This window comes from Branchiostoma lanceolatum, chromosome 9 (assembly GCF_035083965.1).
Source record: "Branchiostoma lanceolatum isolate klBraLanc5 chromosome 9, klBraLanc5.hap2, whole genome shotgun sequence".
NCBI classification, from domain to species: Eukaryota; Metazoa; Chordata; class Leptocardii; order Amphioxiformes; family Branchiostomatidae; genus Branchiostoma; species Branchiostoma lanceolatum.
Window position 1 is genome coordinate 7,936,191 of NC_089730.1, and position 19,788 is coordinate 7,955,978.

Sequence of the window (19,788 nt, forward strand, 5' to 3'; positions counted from 1 at the left end):
GGTGCGGCCCGAGAAATGCATTGTGGGATCGTATGACGTCTTCGAAATTTATATTATCATAATTTATGCATCCTTCATTGGGACGCCATCTTGGTTCGCCAACGTAGAGAAAAGACTAAAAGAAAATCCAGTGCCATCCTTGGATAATTCGACGGTATCCGCCGTAAATTGTCTCTCAGACATAAACCCAGAAGAACGGGCCGAGGTAAGGCTGAAGATTTTGTGATATTTCAAAGTATTTTTTCTGTCAAAGAACCTGTTATTTTGTAGACATCGTTCTCGACACAAAGCCGTCAGATTTTCGGCCTTGGGTGGAGAACCGATCGCCAAGATTGATTGTTCAGGTCAAACTATTGGAGATACGTGCTTTTAGAGGGCATTTGTTGACTAAGAAGAACGCAACAAGTCGGCTATGTAATGTCTGGTTGCTCTGTGGAACTTGAAGGAAACGTAATGTCGACAGGAAACAACTGTTCCCGATGAGGTCACTTGATCAATCGTCCTGATCGCCTTCAAGTTAATGAGCCAGAAGTGAACCTGTTGTGGTCTTGAGATTTTGTCGCCAAAAACTTTTTCCATAAAGTCCATAACTTGTCTGTCACTTAGGGCTGTTCCTTTCAATCCAGTAAGCCATATGACGCATTATGAAAATATACAGTATCAATATTATGAGCTGACAGACGCGTCGCATTCTCTGCTGCAAAAATATTTTCCTTGACTACGTGATAGCTTGCCGTTGACTGTAGACAGACGGATAGTATATATATATATAAGTGGTTGCTTTTTGGCTACATAGATGATTTACAATAAGACCTGGCCACAAAATTCGTTAACTACGTCACTTGCTAATGGCAAATTATTCAATTTATAATTGGTGTAAATTTTTGAGGGTGTGGAGGTTGTATCAATATCAGAACATCTCATGTACAGTTGACACAACATATTATGTGTATTGCTTGAGTGGTTCTCGAGTAAATGATTAGATAAACAATACATTTTGTTGATCACTGTATGGCTTCTAGCCATTACAAATCGATAGACAAGTATTTGCTGCAGCACAGATATTTAAAAGACCTACAAATAGGGACAACTCTCCAGAGGACAATAACAAATTGATCTTTACGAACAAGCTGGTTGTTTAACAAGGTCAGAAGCTGATTCCTGTGATTTAAATGATTATCATTTGCTTAGATTTTGTCTTTATGTGATCGAAGTTTGAAAGAAATCACTACCCAGTTGTGTGCATAAATAGTATGCTGGACAATGCTTACACTTCACCGTTATGATTTTTAGTGATCCGGGGATACAATTTTGTACATGTACATGATTAACACCTGTTCCTGGTTATACAATTTGTTTTATATTGATATCTTCATGTAGCTCCCCAATTGAATGAATATCACTGATACGGCCTTATAACTACTTCCAGTCCTGGTCATAATGCTTGAGTCCCAGTGGTATGGTCCAGTGGGAGGGCTCTACATTATTTATCTATTGTTGTATGTCCCCAATTACTGACAGGCAGACTTCGCTTCCTGTAAATAGACAAAGAACTGTCACCAGGCCTTTGTTATATATGAAGTTGTCAGGTCTATTATTTCAGGAAGGATTCATATAATTGCCGCTGCCATTATATACTGTTGACATATTATGTATTAGTTAACTAAATTAAGGGTTAGATTATTTTAGTTTCATTTGACAACATCTACATCTTTCATGTCAGCGGGTTCGCCTGTTCTTGGAAATGTTAACAAATTTCGGACCAAAATTATTTTAGGTTCCTTCCTCATAGGTCATGCATAGAATAGGGAAGGCATTAGACTTACTGTGTGCATGTAGTACTGATTAGTACCGATTTGCTATACATTTTTTATCATTACAATGGCTGTACATTAAAGTTTGAATTGCAGGTCACAGGCAGTGATGTCTGAATTTGACCTTGATACGTACAGTAAAATCTGTCCATTGATTTTTTTTACAGATAGCCACTTAGTTAACTGCATGATTTTATTTGTTGCTAATACTAGTGCAATGCTTTCTGTGCAACTGTGGAAATGGTATAAAGCCATCCAAGTGTCAAATCACTAGCAGTACATGTACATGTTTTCTGTGAGAAGACAGGCCAGGAATGATAAAAATTATCAGATAATCTGCTTTTCAACATGACCTTGAACATGGACCATGTTTTTTCTGATCTCAGATCTTAGATGGGTATTTCGTATTGTACGTTTTCAATCAGTGATCAGTCTCATCAACGTAGATTGGAATATCATTCCTACTCATAACTAATCCTACTCATCAATTCTAGATCTAATTAACTTGCAGGTATTGTGAATCTGATGAAATATGTAGCAGTATACACAAATGAGTCCCTTGCTTGGCTAATTTATCTTCAGCATAAGGTTTCAACATAGGAGAAATTTAGATTTTCCCCTTTGACTAAAGTTTGAGGGGATGTGCAAACATTTTCCCATGCTTTCATGGACCACCTTGGTTCCAGGCCTGCTTTTTGTCAACAATACAAGGTTGAGTGAACAGCACATAGTAGCAGTAGTTGCAAGCAAAGTACATATCTGCGAGGTCTTTTCTGTCTCAAAAAGATCTGTAAATGGCTATGCCACGAAGACTATCCGCATTTCTTACCCTACCTTTCTTAGTTGTTAATCACATGTTTAACTTGTCCCCTTTTCAATTTTCTTTGCTTCCTACACATAGTAATCCTACTCATTCATGTGGACACATTTGTGCACCCCCTGGGCGTTGGTAGCTTCCTTTACTTGGAAATTGTTCCAAGTTGACTCTTGTATTGCTTGAATAGCAGTGAAGTATTTGCCACATCAGGAAGTGGTACATGTAGACTATCCGATTTCAACCTGCATACATAAGATTTGTGTGCTGAATTTTTCTTTTGAAAGTGACAGTACTGTTGTTGTATAAACTGTTGTCCTTTTCGCTTTTGTAACCTTTGCCAACGCAGTCCAGACAACAAGATGGCTGTTTTTTAATAAAGCTGGATAACTTGAAGCCTTTTCAGTTATACATACATGAGGTAGTCATAGCTGTTCTGTTCTGTTAGGTTCATACTAATGCCAAATTCATTATTGACCAGTACAGTGGGCGTCGTGCCAAGTACAAGGTGCCAAGTCTGCATGACCTTTGGAATGTTTCTTAGTTTCAAGTGTAATGCCTGAGCCTGTTTACTAGTGACAGAAGTTGCTGAAGTTTACAGGCAAACCAGTACAAGTGATCTTCCTCACATAAAGACCACCTGGCCAACATGACCACTCCCTTCAATTATCTTTCCCAGACACAAGCAGTAAGAATTCTGTCTAAAGTGTCCACCTGTCCACTGCCACAAAACTGATTTTATCCTCCTGAGGAGTCTTCTTGAGCGTTTTTGACTGTAATCTGTTATTCTAATAGTATTTTGTGAGTTGATCCCACCTTTGATAAAAGTAGTAACAAATCCGTTCTTTTTGTAATTGCAGAAACAGGCACGTTCATAGGGTGCCGTTAGTGCAGCCACTCGATGACCTTCATTCAGGATGTCCGAGCGCTCGGGGAACACCGCCAAGGGGAAGGATACTGGAAAGAAGTACTCCCAACTCAACCTATACAACACTTATAAGGGCAAGAGTGTAGAGCAACAGAAGACAACAAGTACGTCTACTCATTTTCCCAAGTGGAATCTTGCTACGAAATAAACTTTGCAAATTATGTACTTCAGCTTACACTTACAGCCAATGACTACAGTTAAACTTTTACAAGTTACCACCTCTTCATAAGGACCATCTGGCCAGTGCTACCACTTTTTGGTGGTCCCTTAGACTTAGATAAGTTTTTCCCATTGACACATGCATCCTATCTATAGTAATCACCTGTCCACATAGATCAAATGTTATAGGTCCCCTGAGTGGTCTTCTTAGGCAGTTTTGACTGTATGTGGAGTGAATGATAGATGCTACCAAGTGGTCACTTTTCCTCACTAATAACTAAAGCAGTTACTTATAGCCCCTCATTTTTTTCTCCAGCAATCAAACATGGCTTACAGAGTCTTGGCAAGGTGGGCACCGCTCGTCGGATGCCCCCACCGGCAAACCTTCCTAGTTTGAAAAGCGAAAACAGTGGAAACGACCCGAACGTCAACCTCGTGCCAGCAGGAGGGTCAGGATGGGGTGCTTCAAAGGACAAGGACAAGGACAGGTGAGAGTTTGTTAAAGTAGAACCACATTTTTACCTCTGTATATGGAGGTTTTGTTTGCAATGTGTCTGTATTGGTGTGTCTGTAGATATTAAAGCAGTAGCATGGCTTGTTTCAACATGCTAGGCACCTTGGGGACACCGATAGGAAGTTAGGTCAAAGGTCTCAGATAGGTCCCATTATAGGTTAGCTCGTTTCTTGTCTTTAATTTCCTGCTATATGCATGTAATAGTGCCAGTGGTGAGATGCATTAGACAGAATAAGCAAGAAATTGACACTACTGAATAAAACAAGAATTTCACAAAAACTAGTTATCAGAAATTACATAGATTTATGTAAGCTCCAATAGTAAGAGTTTGTTACATTGGCACATGAGTAGGTGTGATATATTCTCACATGTTGGTCTTGTGGTTTGTCTGCAGTACTACTTCTTCAGCAGCCAATCAGCAGCCGGAACAGCAGCAGCCGCAGGCTTCACAGCCGTCGGCAACCTCACAGGGGCAAACTTCTACCACAGCACAGAAGGTACTGTAATTCTTCATTTGTTAACAGTCCCTAGTCAGCCGCTAAGATTTCATCATCGCAAATATTTGATTACTAACATTTGAGACAATGGTGTTTGTTCCCAACGTTAAGATAAGATTCTGTGAACTACTCCCTTTTCCACCCAACCTCTAAAATTACCAACCGCAATATTAAATGAAATTACAGGGTTGCCCCCTTTCAGCTCACAACTGTTCATCAGTATGATACTGATACAAACTGTCACTATCAGTAAAGCATCCAGACCTAGATACCTGGAATGCTTCAGCTGCATGGAGAGATAGGGATGCTATATGGAGTTTTGCCCCTTTAGAGTGAAGTATAAGGGAATGATGTGATGCTATCATTTGCATATCTGTGATAATTGAGTTTGCATATTCAATATTACATATGATAGTAATGAGATCTTAATGCATTGGATCCACATACTACATGATGTATTATTTAATCAGTCTTGATGATTTTGTTGTTAATGTCATTTTCTTGTTTTTCAGACATGGAAACAGGCAGGTGCAACAAAACCAGAGAAGAAACGAGGTAGGTTGTAATTCTTATGAAATATTATTCAATACAAAATTGCCTTTTTTGTTGGCTAGAATAAAAGTACCTACAAGCAAATAATGTTATGTTATTTTGACGTCAATCACTCCTCTGTTGTAGGTGCTTTTCCGCAGAATTCCCAGTACTTCAACAAAGAATTCCCAACCTTGGGGAAAGAAGACGAAGAAAGCAAACCTGCCAAGGAGCAGCAATATGGCCCTGGACCAAGCCTCCGCCCTCAAAGTTAGTATTTTTTTACTGTGGCCTCGTACTGATGAACAGAGAATCATACCATAGCCATTTAGTTCATTTGAAAACTTGTGGTTTCCGCTGTTATTGAAGAAATTATGCTGTTTTATTTTTGCGGTGATGTCTCCATTGCAAATATGCATTTCCAATGTATTACTACAGTACTATAGAACTGTTTCACCTGCAGATCTGAAACACTGCAAAAGTCTCCTTTCCCATTTACTGGAGTCCCAGCGAAAATAAACAGTAGTTTTGAAATTTCGAGACTTGAGAGGATTTCTTGACTGAAGTTAAGTCATAGAGAACCACCACTCTTGTTGGTTTTAAACATATAGGTGTCACATGGCAAGGTCAGTGTTTTTTTGTTGTTTCTCCAATCTAACAAAAATTATTGTTCTAGACGAGGGCAGTTGGAGAGCAGGAGGTGGTTCAAACCAGAAAGAACAGCAGCCGAAATCCGATCAGGACCAAGGAAATGGTACACCATCCTCCCCTGGCCCAGGTGGCGGTGGAGGGGCCCCCCCGGCCGGGGGCCCTCCTGCCCCTGGCCGCCCGGGCATGGGGATGAACGGTGCACCTCCAGGAGGGCCCCCTGGACCTGGAATGCCACCTTATCCCCAGTATAGAGCAATGCCACCTTATGTAAGTATCAGCTATTAATAAGCTGTTGTCTTTCATGTTGTCTAAAAATGTTTTCTATCGCAATGAAAGTATATTTTTTTATTCAGTTTTTGTAGATAACACTACAATGATAGAAAAAAACATGGCATTGGTAAAAAAATATCTACACATGTGTCTCCACAAAAAGCATCGAGGGTTAGAAGAATGTCAACCTTGAAATTTACTCCACTACCAGATACAGACTGCTACATGTAATACATGCAGTCAGTATCATGCAGTCCCTTTGTTGGCACTTAAGCCATGTTTCTGTGCTTGCGCTGGCTAAGCTTTCTTTTTAAACACTACAGGTGTGTGTTTTGTGTCAAGTTTCTATATCTATTGTGTTTAAGTACTCTGTAATGCTTTTTTGCAGATGTATGGCCGTTTTCCACCTGGAGGCTTTCCTCCCAATTTCCCTGGCATGCAGGGAGCCCCCAGGTACCCATATCCCTTTCCTGACGCCCGCTACGGACCACAGGCCCCCGGCCGCGGGCCTCCACAGCACTCTGGCCGGCCACCGGTGGAGGGCGAGGACGGTTACTCTCGACCGTCGGTGGTCCCGGACTTGAACCAGCCTCTTGACAATGATGACGATGGTGGCTGGGCAGGGGCTCAGGAGGAAGTGGACTACAGTGCTAAACTGGTCTTTTCTGATGATGAAGATGCAGAAGCAGGCTCTTCATCCCACAAGAAGTCCTCCAAGGAAAGCTGGTAAGTATCTGCTTGTTACTTGTGTTCGAGATAACTTGAGACAACAGTTTTGATGTTAACTTTTCTCTCAAGTAGCATGGCTCATAATGATTTTTTATGATGTCTCTCTTTTGTCTAATGATCTGTTTTTTTAATGTTTTTTCCAATAGGGATGACAGATCCCAGGATGACAGACCTAGGGAGCGGTCACGAGAAGACAGAAGACAGGACAGGAGAAAGGACTCTGAGAGCTCTGACAAAAGTGGAAAGGTACAATATGATGAAGCTACATTGTTAACCTCCATCTCTGCTTTTTGTCCAAATTTCTGCACACTGTTTTTGACTTTACCAGAAAAAGGTTGAAAACAGTGTTGCCTGTCCTACATATGAAGTAAAGACTATTCTGTAGAAGTAGCTGTAAATGAGTTTGATGTACCATGCTTGTGTGTTGCCCACAGGACTTAGAAAGGCCTGGTCCACCAAAGGAAGCCTGGGCACAGCAGCAGATGGCAGGTAGGGGACCTCCTCCCCCCGCCGGCCGCATGCCTGCTGGTATGGATCCTCAGGTAAGCTCAGTAGCATCTCCATCTTTTTATACCTGAAAGAAGTTGCAAGAGCTTCGTGTAAATTTCTTAAGGCTGTGGAATGATCCTTCAGTGTTGATGGATAAAATGTCTTCCTTTGCTGTTTATTTTTGTAGACATGGAGCCGTATGCAAGCCCAGTGGGATCACCGTGGACCACCACCTGGCTACTATCCCTACCCCTTCCATGGACAGTACAGAATGCCCCCTCCTGGGCCCCCTCGGGAAGGCATGCAACCCCCCAGAGAAGGCATGGTGCCTCCTGCCGAGGGGATGGCTACTCAGCCCCCCAGAGAGGGAATGCCGGTGCCACAACCAGGCCAGCAAAGAGTGAGTTTTTCCAAATAACCATCCACGCATACAAAACTTTCTTCAATAAGAACTTATTTGGGAGATAATGTCCAAACCTCTAGCTTTTTTGTTGTTGTTGAAGACCAGGCTATAACAGATGTCATAGAAAGTTTGTGACAAATATCATGGTAAAGTAGTAGACTTCTCAGCATATCAGAGTAATGGTAGTCCTGGCAGAAATCAGGTCTATAAAATGCTGACTATTGTGTACTTTTACCCCCAGCCTCCGTACCCCACTCAGCGCTTCCCTCAAGGCGTTCCCCCTGCTCAGCAGCAGCTTGAGAAAGACGTGGAGGAAGTTGGGCGCAAGGCTCGCCACAACAAACCCGTGTCTGATGAAGTCGCCGCCGCCATTGAGAGAGCTCGCAAGCGGCGCGAGGAGGAGGAAAAGCGAGAAGAAGCCGAACGCAAGAGAGCTTGTGCAGAAAAACTGAAAAAGCTTGAAGCAAAGATGGGCTTGAAAGAGGAAAAGGAGGGGCAAAAGAAGGAGGGTGCAGAGGAAGAGGAGGTAGCTGATGAGAATAAAGAGAACATTGTGAACACAGCATCAGTTTCTCCATCTCCCAAACCACTTGCTGAGCCTACAAAGCCGGAAGCTTTTCATGCTGGACCTGAGACAATCGTGAAGCGGCCACGAACGGAAAGTGAGAGCAGCCGTGACAGTGGCAAGGGAAGGGAGAACTTTGTTCCTCCCGGTGAGTTTAGCATCTTTCTTGTGTAACATACTGTAGTTTAATCTATATTTGCAAGGAATTAATTTGACAGTGGTATTAAAACTAAGGTTTCCGCTGTGTTTTAATTTCACGGTCAAAACAATATGGTACCGCATTAACGCATATGTCATGATTTCTTGTTAGAAAGGTAGAAAATAAAATAGCCAAAAATATTTTGAGATTTACCGTATTTTGCTTTCTGTAATGTGTTATCTGTAATATATAGAGTACTTCAAGTGTGTAAAGTTGGCTTTTTATTGTCTATTGTAGCTGGTGGACAGCAGACCTTTGCGGAGCGTGGTCCGGGTGGGCAGCATCCCAGCTACTCTCGGCAGTTCCAGAGGAACTTGCCGCCACGGTTTATGAAACAGTACCTGCAACAGCAGCAACACCACCAACATCAGCACCAGCCGCAACAACAACAACAACAACAGCCTCCGCAGTCCTCCCAGCCTCCCCAGCAGGAGAGCAGACCTCAACAGCAAGCTGCTGCCCCTGGAGGTACTAGATCTAGTTTCCTTTTCAATATGCAAAATTTGCTCTTTTTGTTGTTGTGATCTTTCCTTGTTCATTTTTATACATAGCAAAAAAATATCATGGCATGCATATAAAAAAAGTGGACAACACCTGTTGCCCCTGGAGGTATAAGATCTATTTTTCTTTTCAATAGGCATGATTGTAAATTTTGATGTTTGGTCTCAGACATCTGATATGAGCGTGAATAGGAAGAATAGGCTACTAGATCTGGGTGTTGTTTTTTTAAATCTTGCAGGCGAATATTGATTAGGAACTGCTGTACAAGTTAAGTCAAAGCCCTTTTGCCAAAGTGGATACTTTTTTTAACAAGGTACTTTCTCTTTTTTGTACAAGTCCCCCCTCATCACGCCATTCGGCCCGCTCCAGGGATGCCATTCGACCCTCGGATGGACCCACGGGATCCCCGGTTGTGGGGCCCGACACACCACCCGCACATGGGCATGCCTCCACAGTGGGACCCTCGTATGCAGCAGAGAATGCAAGCCATGGAGGGCCAACATGTCATGGCACCAATACCTCCACAAGGTTGGTTTTGTCTTCCTTACCTTGTACATCATGTATCGTTTGCTTTGTTATTTCTGTTGGTGTCTTATATCCCCACACAGGCTTTGTGCATTAAGTGCAAGACACATTGATAAAGCTTCATTCACTCTTTCATTGTACACAGTTTAGTGTGCAAGTGCCAATTAATCACTTACTCTACGCATCAGTAAGGTTTTATAGCTTGCCCCTGTATCTGTGACCCACTATGTATAACTGTGTTTTTAGTTTCTGACTGTCTAGGTTTATCTTTTCAGTTATACCACAAAAGAGGATCATGCGACGGGACCGCACAGACAGCATGGGCTCCGGATCAGACAGTCACGATGGCGACCGCCGCACTCCTGAGCAAAGAGGGCCGACTCCCAATCAGCACGAGCGGGACGGCAGAGGCCCTGCTCTACCGCAGGTCAGCGAGAGGCCACAGCAGGAGGAGCCTAAGAGGTCCACCGTACAGCAGGACCCGTTCGAGGAGTCTGAACGTTCCGAGGAACCGAAGCGAACCGATCGGCCGGAGAGAAGAGACCGCCAGCGCGAGGACTGGCGGTTACATCACGAACAGCCAGCTTCGGAGGCTTCCCAGCATGAAGACTCTCAGCGAAATGAGAGAAACGAGAGAAGAGCCCTGAAGAGGTCAGCCTCAGCTCTGTCCAATACTTCCAGCCAGTCGGATGAACTGAAGCACAAAAGCGAGCCTCCAAAGGTGCCCCTTTCTGATACTGCTAAACCTACTGGGGAAGAAGGGATGAAAGACCACCAAGCTAAGAGCAGGGATTCATCCCGCGAAAGCTCTGGCTACAGGCAGCGACAGGACTACGAGAGACCCAGAGCCTACCGCGACAGGGACAGAGCTGGGCGTCCCAAGCCCGAACTTCGAGACAGAAGACTTGCAGATCGGGACAAGAAGGACAGTAAACCTGACGGTTCCAGATCAGGCCCCAAGGATTCTGGCAAGGATCGCAAACAGAAGGACGCCTCTGAGAAATCTACGGAGCCAAGTGCCAAGCCTGTGTCCGCCTGGGAGAACAGAAGCAGAACAGCAGAAGTGGTCAAGAAATCCACCACTGATGAAAGTAAACCAACAAGGGAGCCAACAAAGGAAGACAACAAAGAAAAATTGGAGTCCAAGGAGAACAAACAACAGGCCAAACCTGAGAGACCTTCAGACAAACACGAGAGGATTGAAGACAGACCTGTACAAAGAAGAGAGGACTCTAGACAGGACTTCCAACAAGACAACAGGCCTCGGAGAAGAGATGACCGTCCAGAGCGTCCGCCCAACCAGCAGCGTAAAGATCGTTCCAGAGACGGACCGCCACGCGATAGGCCATCATCTCGTGGCAGAGGAACCAGAGGTCCGAGCTACAGGGGCACCTATCCCGCCGTCAGGGGGAAAGGTCGCGGGCGCGGAGACTACAGAAGTGGACGTGGAGGACCCAGCAGGCCGTTCAACAACCGCGAGAAATCTCTGGACGACAACGCTCCCAGCGGCAGCTCCGACAATGATGAAGCCCCTCAGCGCAGGAGAAAGCCTGACGAAGTGAGTGATGTTGATAGTGATGTCGAAAGTGCGGAGACCATCAGCGAATCCTCACACAGTGCCAAAGCCTCAGAAGAGGACCTGACTAGGGACAAGGAAAAAGCTGACAAGGAGAAGTCTGAGAGGGAGGGGGGCAAACACCCGGCTGCAGACACAGTTAACAAAGGCTTTCCCAGAGACAGGGATGCCAACCGGCGAGGCAGGGACGATAGAGGTTTCCGAGCCCGTGGAGAGCCCACAAGAAGAGGCAGGGGTGGTAGTGCCCCAGTCCGCGGCTCTGGCCGAGGCATGCCAAGATTTGGCAGCAGAGGCAGGGGTGGCAGTGCAGCGCCTCCCAGAAATCACTACGAGGAAAGGGACGAAAGAGAACATAAAAACTTTGACATGAACAAAAGGGACGAGGGCGAAAGCAAAGATGACCATCGCCCTAATAACGACCGCCAAAGAAACAGCATGCAGCGCAAACCTGACGGAAGAGGTCCTCCCCTCCGAGACAGGCCTGATCGAGAGAAAAGAAGGCGACCTCCCCGTCCAGAAAGGCCTCCACGGTTCCAGCGTGGACCTCGTCCAGACAACAGATATCGGTCAAACGATAATCGCGGTCAGGGTGCTGGAAGACCCCCACCCAGGGGCAGCTCTTCTGTCAACAGTCTCCCCAACGCTGTGACCAGCAAGCCACCTCTACAGAGGCAGAACTCCGCTGGACAAGTCGACGAAGTGGAGGAATGGGAGACAGCGTCTGAAAGCAGCGACTTCAACGACAGAAAAACCAAGGACACCAAGCCCGACTCGAAAGACGCCAAGCCTACGTCTGCACAGATGAAGAAAGAACCCCAAGCCAAACGCACTTACTCAAGCCAGCGACCGGGGAACGAACGGCAGAATCGCCGCGGCGGCGACGGCCCAAACAGACGGGACGGTGGACCTAACGGTCGCCCCGACAGGAGACCTCCTCGTGGCGACAACAAAGACTCCAACTCTGGAGGCAATGGTGCTAACAGAAAAGGACTTCCTTCCAAACCACCCGCAAGCAACAGGCGCATGGACAGTACTTCTGGATTGAGTGCAATAGATACCAAGAATGTCAGCACAGTCTACCGCGTAGATGAGATCATCCCAACAGACCCAGTGGCCATCCAAGGAGCGCTGCGAGACCTCCAAAATCGCAGCAAGAAAAAGGAAATCAATGGTAAGACCAAACCACAGCAGGAGAAAGTGGACAAGCTGGCTGGAATCGACATCAACAATTACGCAAGTGAGTAACTTTGCCTTGATACTATGATCATAGCTTTAAGTCACAAAGTCATGATCTATTGTATAAATGACATATGTTTGTCACCAATGCATTCTAGTGTCATGCTGTCCTTTATTCTGATCTATTTGATTCAACTTTGCATACATATTCTCAACTATATTCAGTAGTAGTTAGTATAACTTAAAGACTAATGATTAGAGTTCTACACTGTTTTTAGTTCTGTCTTATAACACTACTGTCCCTCCTTGCAGGTGTTGTGGTGATCGATGATGTCCCAGAAATGACAGACGAGGACCCCATAGCGCTGATGAACGACGAGGGGTTCACGGAGGTCATGTCCAAGAAGAAGCAAAAGGCCCTGGCAGACGAGGAGCGCCGCCGCAAGGAAGAGCAGATGCTCCGAGAGGTAAGACCATCGTTTTTTATACAAATGAGATGTTGAACCAAAAGTTCCACTGCAGTTCCTTGGCAATCCGTTAGGGGTGGGGCAAAATGTGATCATCTCGTGGTCTACCCACATACCAAATATCAAGATAATCCACCCAGCCATTTACTGTGTTTGCAGACATACAGACAGACAGACGGCACTAAGAACATAAATTTTTAAGCGAAAGTAAATTAGCAGGATTTTTAGCATTTCATGTTAAAGAATGCCTTTGTCCAGTTAGATTCTGAGCTGATGATGTTGTTTTCTTCCTACTAGCATTGCTAGTTTGAGGACATCATAACTACCACCCTTTTCTGATGGCTCATTTTGCACTCCTGTGTATTCCTCTTTTCCCTTAACAATTTCATGTAGAAAAGTCATAACGTGTGATTTTGAGATGAGAATGTGTCCTTTTCCCTTCAGGCCCTTCAAAAGGCGAGGCAGAACAACATGCACGACAAGGGAGGCAAGAAGCTGCCGCCGCGATTCGCCAAGCAGATGAACAGCACGACAGCCACGACCAATGGACAACCACCCCTGAAGATCGACACATGGGATGCCAGCCAAGCAGACAACATGACAAAGACTGAAGCACCTGCTGCCAATAATAAAAGTGAGTGCGTTGTATGATACTTGGGGTATAAAGAACAAATTACAGTTGTTACTGTCTGCTATTTGATATGGAAGATACATAGGTTTTGTCCTCTTGTCCTTAGAAGTGCTGTTGTATTCGTATCTTGATAGTTGATGAAGGTTGGACATCCAGGTAATAAGATACCCCCAAAACAGTTACTCAAGCAACTGGATGAAATTTTGAAAGTTAGACGGTTCAGGTAGCATCTGCTATCGTCAGTGACTAAAGGGAAAAGCTGGAGAACCAGCTTTTATACCAAAACTCTGAATTGTGTCTATATCTTAACAGTGTTTTATTCTTTCCTCTGTAGATGTGAGGTTGACACCACCGCCACCTCCATCCGTGAACGCTTGGGACAAGCCCATATCATCCATCAACGCTCAGTCCCCGATCCCACTCATCTCCAGCCAGACCCCCACAGTCACAACCAGCACGCCCTCCACCACTCAGAACCTGCTCAACAAGGCTGTGGGCGCCGAGCGCACGCCCGACAAGAAGGCCAAGATGAACCAGCACGACAGCGGCGTGGACTTGAGCGTGGACTCGCGGGGCTCGTCCCTCTCGTCTTCGCAGCGAAGCTCACCTGAGAACGAGGAGCACAAGCCCTCCCAGCTGGGGTTGGACCCGAGCCTGTTGAACCACATCGGGGAAACAGCAGTGGAGAAGGATGGGAAACACTCCAAGGGAGGACAGGAGGGAACTTCCTCCTCAACCCTGGAGCCTCCTAAGCCCCAGAGATCCATGCGTCAAGACAGGGTGAAGGACAGGTCCCTGTCCAACACCAGGTCCAAGTCCTTCGACACGGCTAGAAATCACAGTGCTGGTGATGGTGGACAAGACAGCGGTGCCAAAGGGAAGGAAGGCTTCCCCAAGAAGTCTGCATCCTTCGACATGGATGATGCCACACAGGTACTAGTGGTTCTGTGTAGTGTAGCTGTTCTATCTTTCCAGCTGCTTTCAAACTTTGTAGATCTATAGTCGTCTATCACTGAAACACTGTAAAATGTAGTGTGCACAGTTTTCTGTTTAAAAGAAAAAGCGGTCACAAAATTGACAAAGTAAGGCTAACTATGGGTACCAAACTGCAGCTGTCTCTTCTTTACACTGCTGCATAGGTACCTCCAAGTGAAGGCTCTGTAAAAGCACCTGACCAGACCGAAGGTGCTGTCGATCAATTCAGACCAGACACTCCAAAGGTTTGTTTGCACCCTTTCTCCTCCTAGTCTCGATCACGACCACCTCTTCTTCTATCTGACGATGTGAACGATAATGCATGCAGCATGTTCCTCTTTCAGGTGGTGGGGAAAGCGAGATCAGTCGTCTCCAACCGTTTCTGAAGACAGGATGTTTTGTCATGTTGTTAGTGATAGTAGAATGTTCTGTTGAGACAGCATTGCTGATGAACAATCTTTCCTTTACAGGGTGGTGGAGATGGCGATGAGTTGGCCGCCAGTGTGGCGTCAACTCTGGACATCAAGCCCGACGTGTCCCTCCTGAACGCTGGGTCCCCCCGTCCCGTGGACAAGACGAAGACTGGCCTCCCCCAGTCCATACCCATCACCAAGGGTGTGACCGCTGGCATCCAGTCGCCCGTCTCTCCAGCAACCGCTGACCTGACATTGAAAATGGAGCTCGGAAGGAAGGCTTGGGAGAACCTCCCGCCTGTTATGGAGCATAGTGTCCCTTCGCCGAGCTCTGGTACGTCGTCCAGCAACCAGCCCATGTCCTCCAGCCCCTCCATCGGGGCTTCCATAGGAACCACGGACACCAAGACCTACAGCACCTTCTCCACTGTAGCCGCCGAGGGCCCGGGGGTGGGCAACGTCAGCTCTGATGGAGGGAACACAGGTTTGTCTTCATTCTGCATCTGATTACGCTATGTGATCAGATCACTTCTTAGCCCAATTTCAAAGTTATACAGAGGCATAGGTAGGTGAATGATTTTGTCATGATGCACAACAGCAAGGTTTCGCATTACCAGTAAACTGCCTTCAGGCATAATGCACCAGTTATTGCACAGTAGGTGCAAGCTGTGTAATACCAGACTGTAAAGTTTGATCCACTCTAACTCTTTTTTCGATAAGTGTGGTGGGTTCTTGAGGTGTGGCTCTCCTCTGGTTTTACATCCCATCCGAGAGGACGTGACTAACCACAGCTAGGTACTTATTTTCACCCGAGTCAAGTGAGGAAAAAGGTTTTAAGTACCTTTCCCAAGGGCACAACATAAGGGCCTGCTAAAGATTCAAAAAGTCAACAATCCTTACCACAAGACCACATTGCCACTGAATAAAACTTACTGTCAATGATGTGCCCACAGGATCCCTGTCTCCTATTGTGTCCATGCCAGTGGCGTCAGCTGTGACCACCAGCGCGATCCAGCAGCCCTCCATGAAGCCCAGCAATGACCAGCCCAACGTGGCTAAAGTCAAGCCTCAGCAGTTACAGATTACATCCATGACCTCAGGTAAGCAATTACCTCTGTTTTCTCTGTACGGTTTGGTATCAGTTGGTGTGTTTATTTCTTTGTATTGGTGTGCATCTGCATGTGAATATGGCAGACTGGCACCATGTAGAACAGAAGTGGTGTACATGTAGTTGGATACTTGGAGCATTGGATAATTTGACTCAATGGTGTTAAAGTTGAGAGCCAGGATGACTTATTGCTAAACCCACTCAGTAATGTCAGGTTTTTGGAGATACCCATTTAGAGCTTGTCACATTGATTTATCTGGCTGTTGTTCTCAAGATGTTGTTCTTCAACTTGTCTTAGGTAACATAGCATTCTATGGTTGCACTCTATACTTAAAATTTAAGTTCCTGTGGTTTCACTTTGCCCATTTGTACTTTGCAGGCAGTAGCTCAGCATCATCAATGTCAGGTGGAAACTACCAGACCCAGTTTTCCAGCCAGGCTGATCAGATGCAGAGCCTGCAGGCCTTCAGTGTGACCAAACCCAGTCAGTTCCAACCATTCTATGCACTGGACACCTCTCAGTTGCTGCCTCAGGCACAGGTTGGTCACAGCGCAACATTGCATATTGATTTATGGCTAGAATGTAATGTATCACCAATCTTTATTCCTTGTCACCCTCATTATATCAGGACCCCTATCGCTCTACGTTACATCGCTCGCGAAAGGGGCCCTGCTAATAAATGGAGATGAGTCCGTCAGTCCACTCATTGCCAAATAAGGCCAGCTCATTAATTATTCATAAGTTAGGAATACATGAAACAGAGATGTTGATATACATGTAGATTTAAAACGAGATCCATTTGACATTGTGCAATTTGCCCCCTTTTTGCACTTCAGGTGCTGGCCAGCCTCCAGCAGCAACAGCCTGGCACTGGGTACCAGTTCCCGATGTCCCAGCCTCAGCAGCTGCAACCTCTTCTCAACACAACCTTCCAGACACAGTTGAGCATGAACCAGATTCAGCTGGGCGGGCACCAGACACAGTTAGGAGGCATCAACCAGACACAGCTGGGGATCGGCCAGACTCAGCTGGGGATGAGCCAGGGCATGCAGCCCCCGCCACCCCAGTCTCAGGCCCAGGAAATGTTCCAGTCTACTGCGATGCAGGGCTTCCGTTCCCAGCAGCAGCTATCACAGACCAGTTTCTCCCAAGGGTCCATGCTGATATCTGGAAGCGGAGGACCTCTGATGTCTGCATCGGCGTTCAAGCCACCTCAAAACACGGCATCGAATCTACAGTACGGCCAAACGCCAGTAGGGGCGCAGCCTTCCCAGCAGGTGTTCCTACAGTACGACCCGACCCAGGCCAACCAGGGCCTGGCAGCCAACACGTCCATCCTGAGCTCTCAGGTGTTGCAAGCTCGTCCAGCGACGCTCCAGCAGCCGACCTCTTTCCTTCAGAACCAGCAGCAGTCCCAGAACACGTACTACACTGCTGCTCCATCTCCATCCAACCAGCTGCAGCAGCAGTCCTTACAGCTGGGCCAGTTCTCCCTACAGGGGTACCCCAGCACTGCGGCTGCAGCTCCACAACAACTACACATTCCATTACCGCCCTCGATGCAGCAGCAGCAGCAAAACCAGGGACTGAAGTCGGCACTGGAGGCCATGGCACCAAGCATTGCCGCAGAAGTCAGTCGGCAAGAAGCCAACGCAAAAGTGTATGGCATCGGGAAGGACCACGCGGGGAACGCTACGCCGCCTACGAGCTACACGCCGAAGAACGTGACTCCGACGTCGAGTCCGTTCCGCCCAAGCACGACCAGCCCATCGTGGCAGACTGGAACCAGCGGATTGTCTCAGTACCAGAAGCAGCAGAGCCACCTGCGGCACTCGCAGCCCCAGTACCAGCACCAGCATCAGGCTGCCTTCGCGCCCACGGGGCAGCAGAAGTTCCAGGTGCTCCAAGGGGGAGGGCTCCCCACTCAGCTGGGGGCAACCATGCTCGCTCAGAGCGCAGGATTGGTGCGGCCTCAGCAGGCGATGCAGCAGACCATGCTGCAACGAGCCCCGCATCACAGTGCTTACCCGGCACCCATCCAGCGCCCTACCATCCCCCTCCCCAGCCAGATACCTGGAGTCATGGCTAGTGTCCCGCGGCAGCAGAGGCCTGTGGCGGGGATGCCAGTGATGCATCAGCAGGGGCAACAGCAACAACACCAGCAGCAGCAGCTACAGCAGCAGCAACGTCAACAGCAACAACAGGGACAGACCGCCCCAGGCCCTTCATCTGCCCAGCAGAAACTGAGAGATGCTCAAGCACGTCAGAGAGCCGAGTTGCTGCAACACGCCCAGAAGTTCCTGAGCCAGCAGGGGAAACCTCCATCCAAGTCTTCTCCCTCGCCTGGTGCCCAGGAGGAGAAAGACAAAGCCAAACCAAGTCCAGATACCATGGGTGCTGCCTCTGCTGGAAGCACCAGAGCTGAGGACACCCATGCAGCTGCCAAACCTGATGAAAAGATGAAAGAAGGGAGCGACCGTAAGGACAGCTCAAAGTAAATCCAGCACTCTGCCCTGTAACAGAGATAGATGTAATACTATACAGTATATATATCGAGGCTAGGAAGTCATAACATGCCATCCCTTGAGGAGGAGGGACGTGTATGTCTTGCGACGGTGAGAAGCGCCTCGGAATGTCCAAGCCGGCATTCAAGACTTTCTTCTTATGAACGTAAGAAACTATTGTGTGTCGTTTTCACTGTGACTGATTACATGTGAAATTTTCATCGTGGAGTTTCCAGTGGATTTTCATGTCCTTGAGGAACCTATCACCGAATTGCTTAAGCTGCAACAAAAATGAAAGAGAAGTCACCAGTCTGTCTACCAGAGGGTGTTCTAGAGGCTGCAAACCCGGTGGTGTTAGTGCGATATCATGTCCAGAAGCTCTCCGAAGACAATTGGTGTCAAGAGAAATCTGTCGAAGCAATCTTTAAGAGACTATGGGACTCTCAAGTATTCTATGAAGTGGAAGGAAATACAGGCTACATTGCCCCTTTAGCCTAAAGATCAAGCAAGGATTTGACTGTTGAAGATATATGGTACATGTATAAAAGGTAACAAGCTTACTTGCAGTGTTGGTGTAAGCAGTCTATTTTCATTGCCACTGTTGCTTATCCACGCTCGTGTGTATGTGATAGAACAATGGATGGAGAATTTAACTTTCCGTTGGCGCCAGTTACGACATGTATAATACGTGCACTACTATTTGTCGAGATATTCTGCATTGTTGAAGATTTCATTTCATGTTAGCACCTTGTGATCTGTGTCCGCAAGTATGTATGTGTCAACACTGCCCTTACATGAACTGGGTTTTTGCACTGTTAGTTCATGAACATGCACAGAGAATGCTAGAATGGAAAAAAAAAATGTGTATAGCTTATAGCAACATAGGAAAAGCTTTATCTCTCCAGGAGGTACCACTTGTTTCTTCCAGTAGGTGTGGAAGAGTGAAAAATAAAACTGGAATGTAGTTAGAAGCATGGGCCTGCCTCGGGAGTCTTGAGTTGAATACACAGTACCATGTGGGTCGGTTGGACAGACCTGTGGAAACAGTTGTTTAGTATACCATGTTGAGAATTTATAAATTTTTGGAAATGTATTGCAGTGTACAAATTTCTACATGCTATAAGCTTCAGTTTGCACTAAATAAAGTTACTTAATATGCAGTTTTTAAAAATGATGTTTGTCAAGTCAGGCTAGCAATGTTTTGTCAGTGAGGGTTGGATTGTGGAAACATACAGACCAGCATACGCATTGATTTATATAATACTTTACACATAAAGTTTCAAGTGCAGGAACATGGATGTATAGGGCTTGGACTGTGTTTAAAAGTCCATAGACTTGGCCTTGGGGC

At 46.3% G+C, this 19,788-nt stretch overlaps 1 protein-coding gene across 2 annotated transcripts; it reads left to right on the forward strand.

The window, feature by feature from the left end:
* The first annotated feature begins 53 nt into the window (after positions 1 to 53).
* On the forward strand, positions 54 to 19,611 carry LOC136441654 (protein PRRC2C-like). Of its 2 annotated transcripts, XM_066438079.1 has the most exons (23): positions 54 to 205; positions 3,489 to 3,660; positions 4,032 to 4,203; positions 4,624 to 4,726; positions 5,239 to 5,281; positions 5,405 to 5,527; positions 5,934 to 6,175; positions 6,567 to 6,904; positions 7,054 to 7,153; positions 7,342 to 7,449; positions 7,584 to 7,796; positions 8,041 to 8,512; positions 8,801 to 9,031; positions 9,401 to 9,592; positions 9,865 to 12,402; positions 12,654 to 12,808; positions 13,253 to 13,442; positions 13,774 to 14,372; positions 14,579 to 14,659; positions 14,885 to 15,311; positions 15,781 to 15,927; positions 16,315 to 16,475; positions 16,773 to 19,611. In XM_066438079.1, exons 2-23 carry the CDS (start codon positions 3,546 to 3,548, stop codon positions 18,432 to 18,434), a joined length of 8,412 nt encoding a protein of 2,803 aa, XP_066294176.1. In that variant the 5' UTR covers positions 54 to 205; positions 3,489 to 3,545; the 3' UTR covers positions 18,435 to 19,611. The 2 variants fall into 2 exon arrangements, with proteins under 2 accessions (XP_066294176.1, XP_066294177.1); XM_066438080.1 differs by lacking the exon at positions 14,579 to 14,659.
* Positions 19,612 to 19,788: the final 177 nt, after the last annotated feature.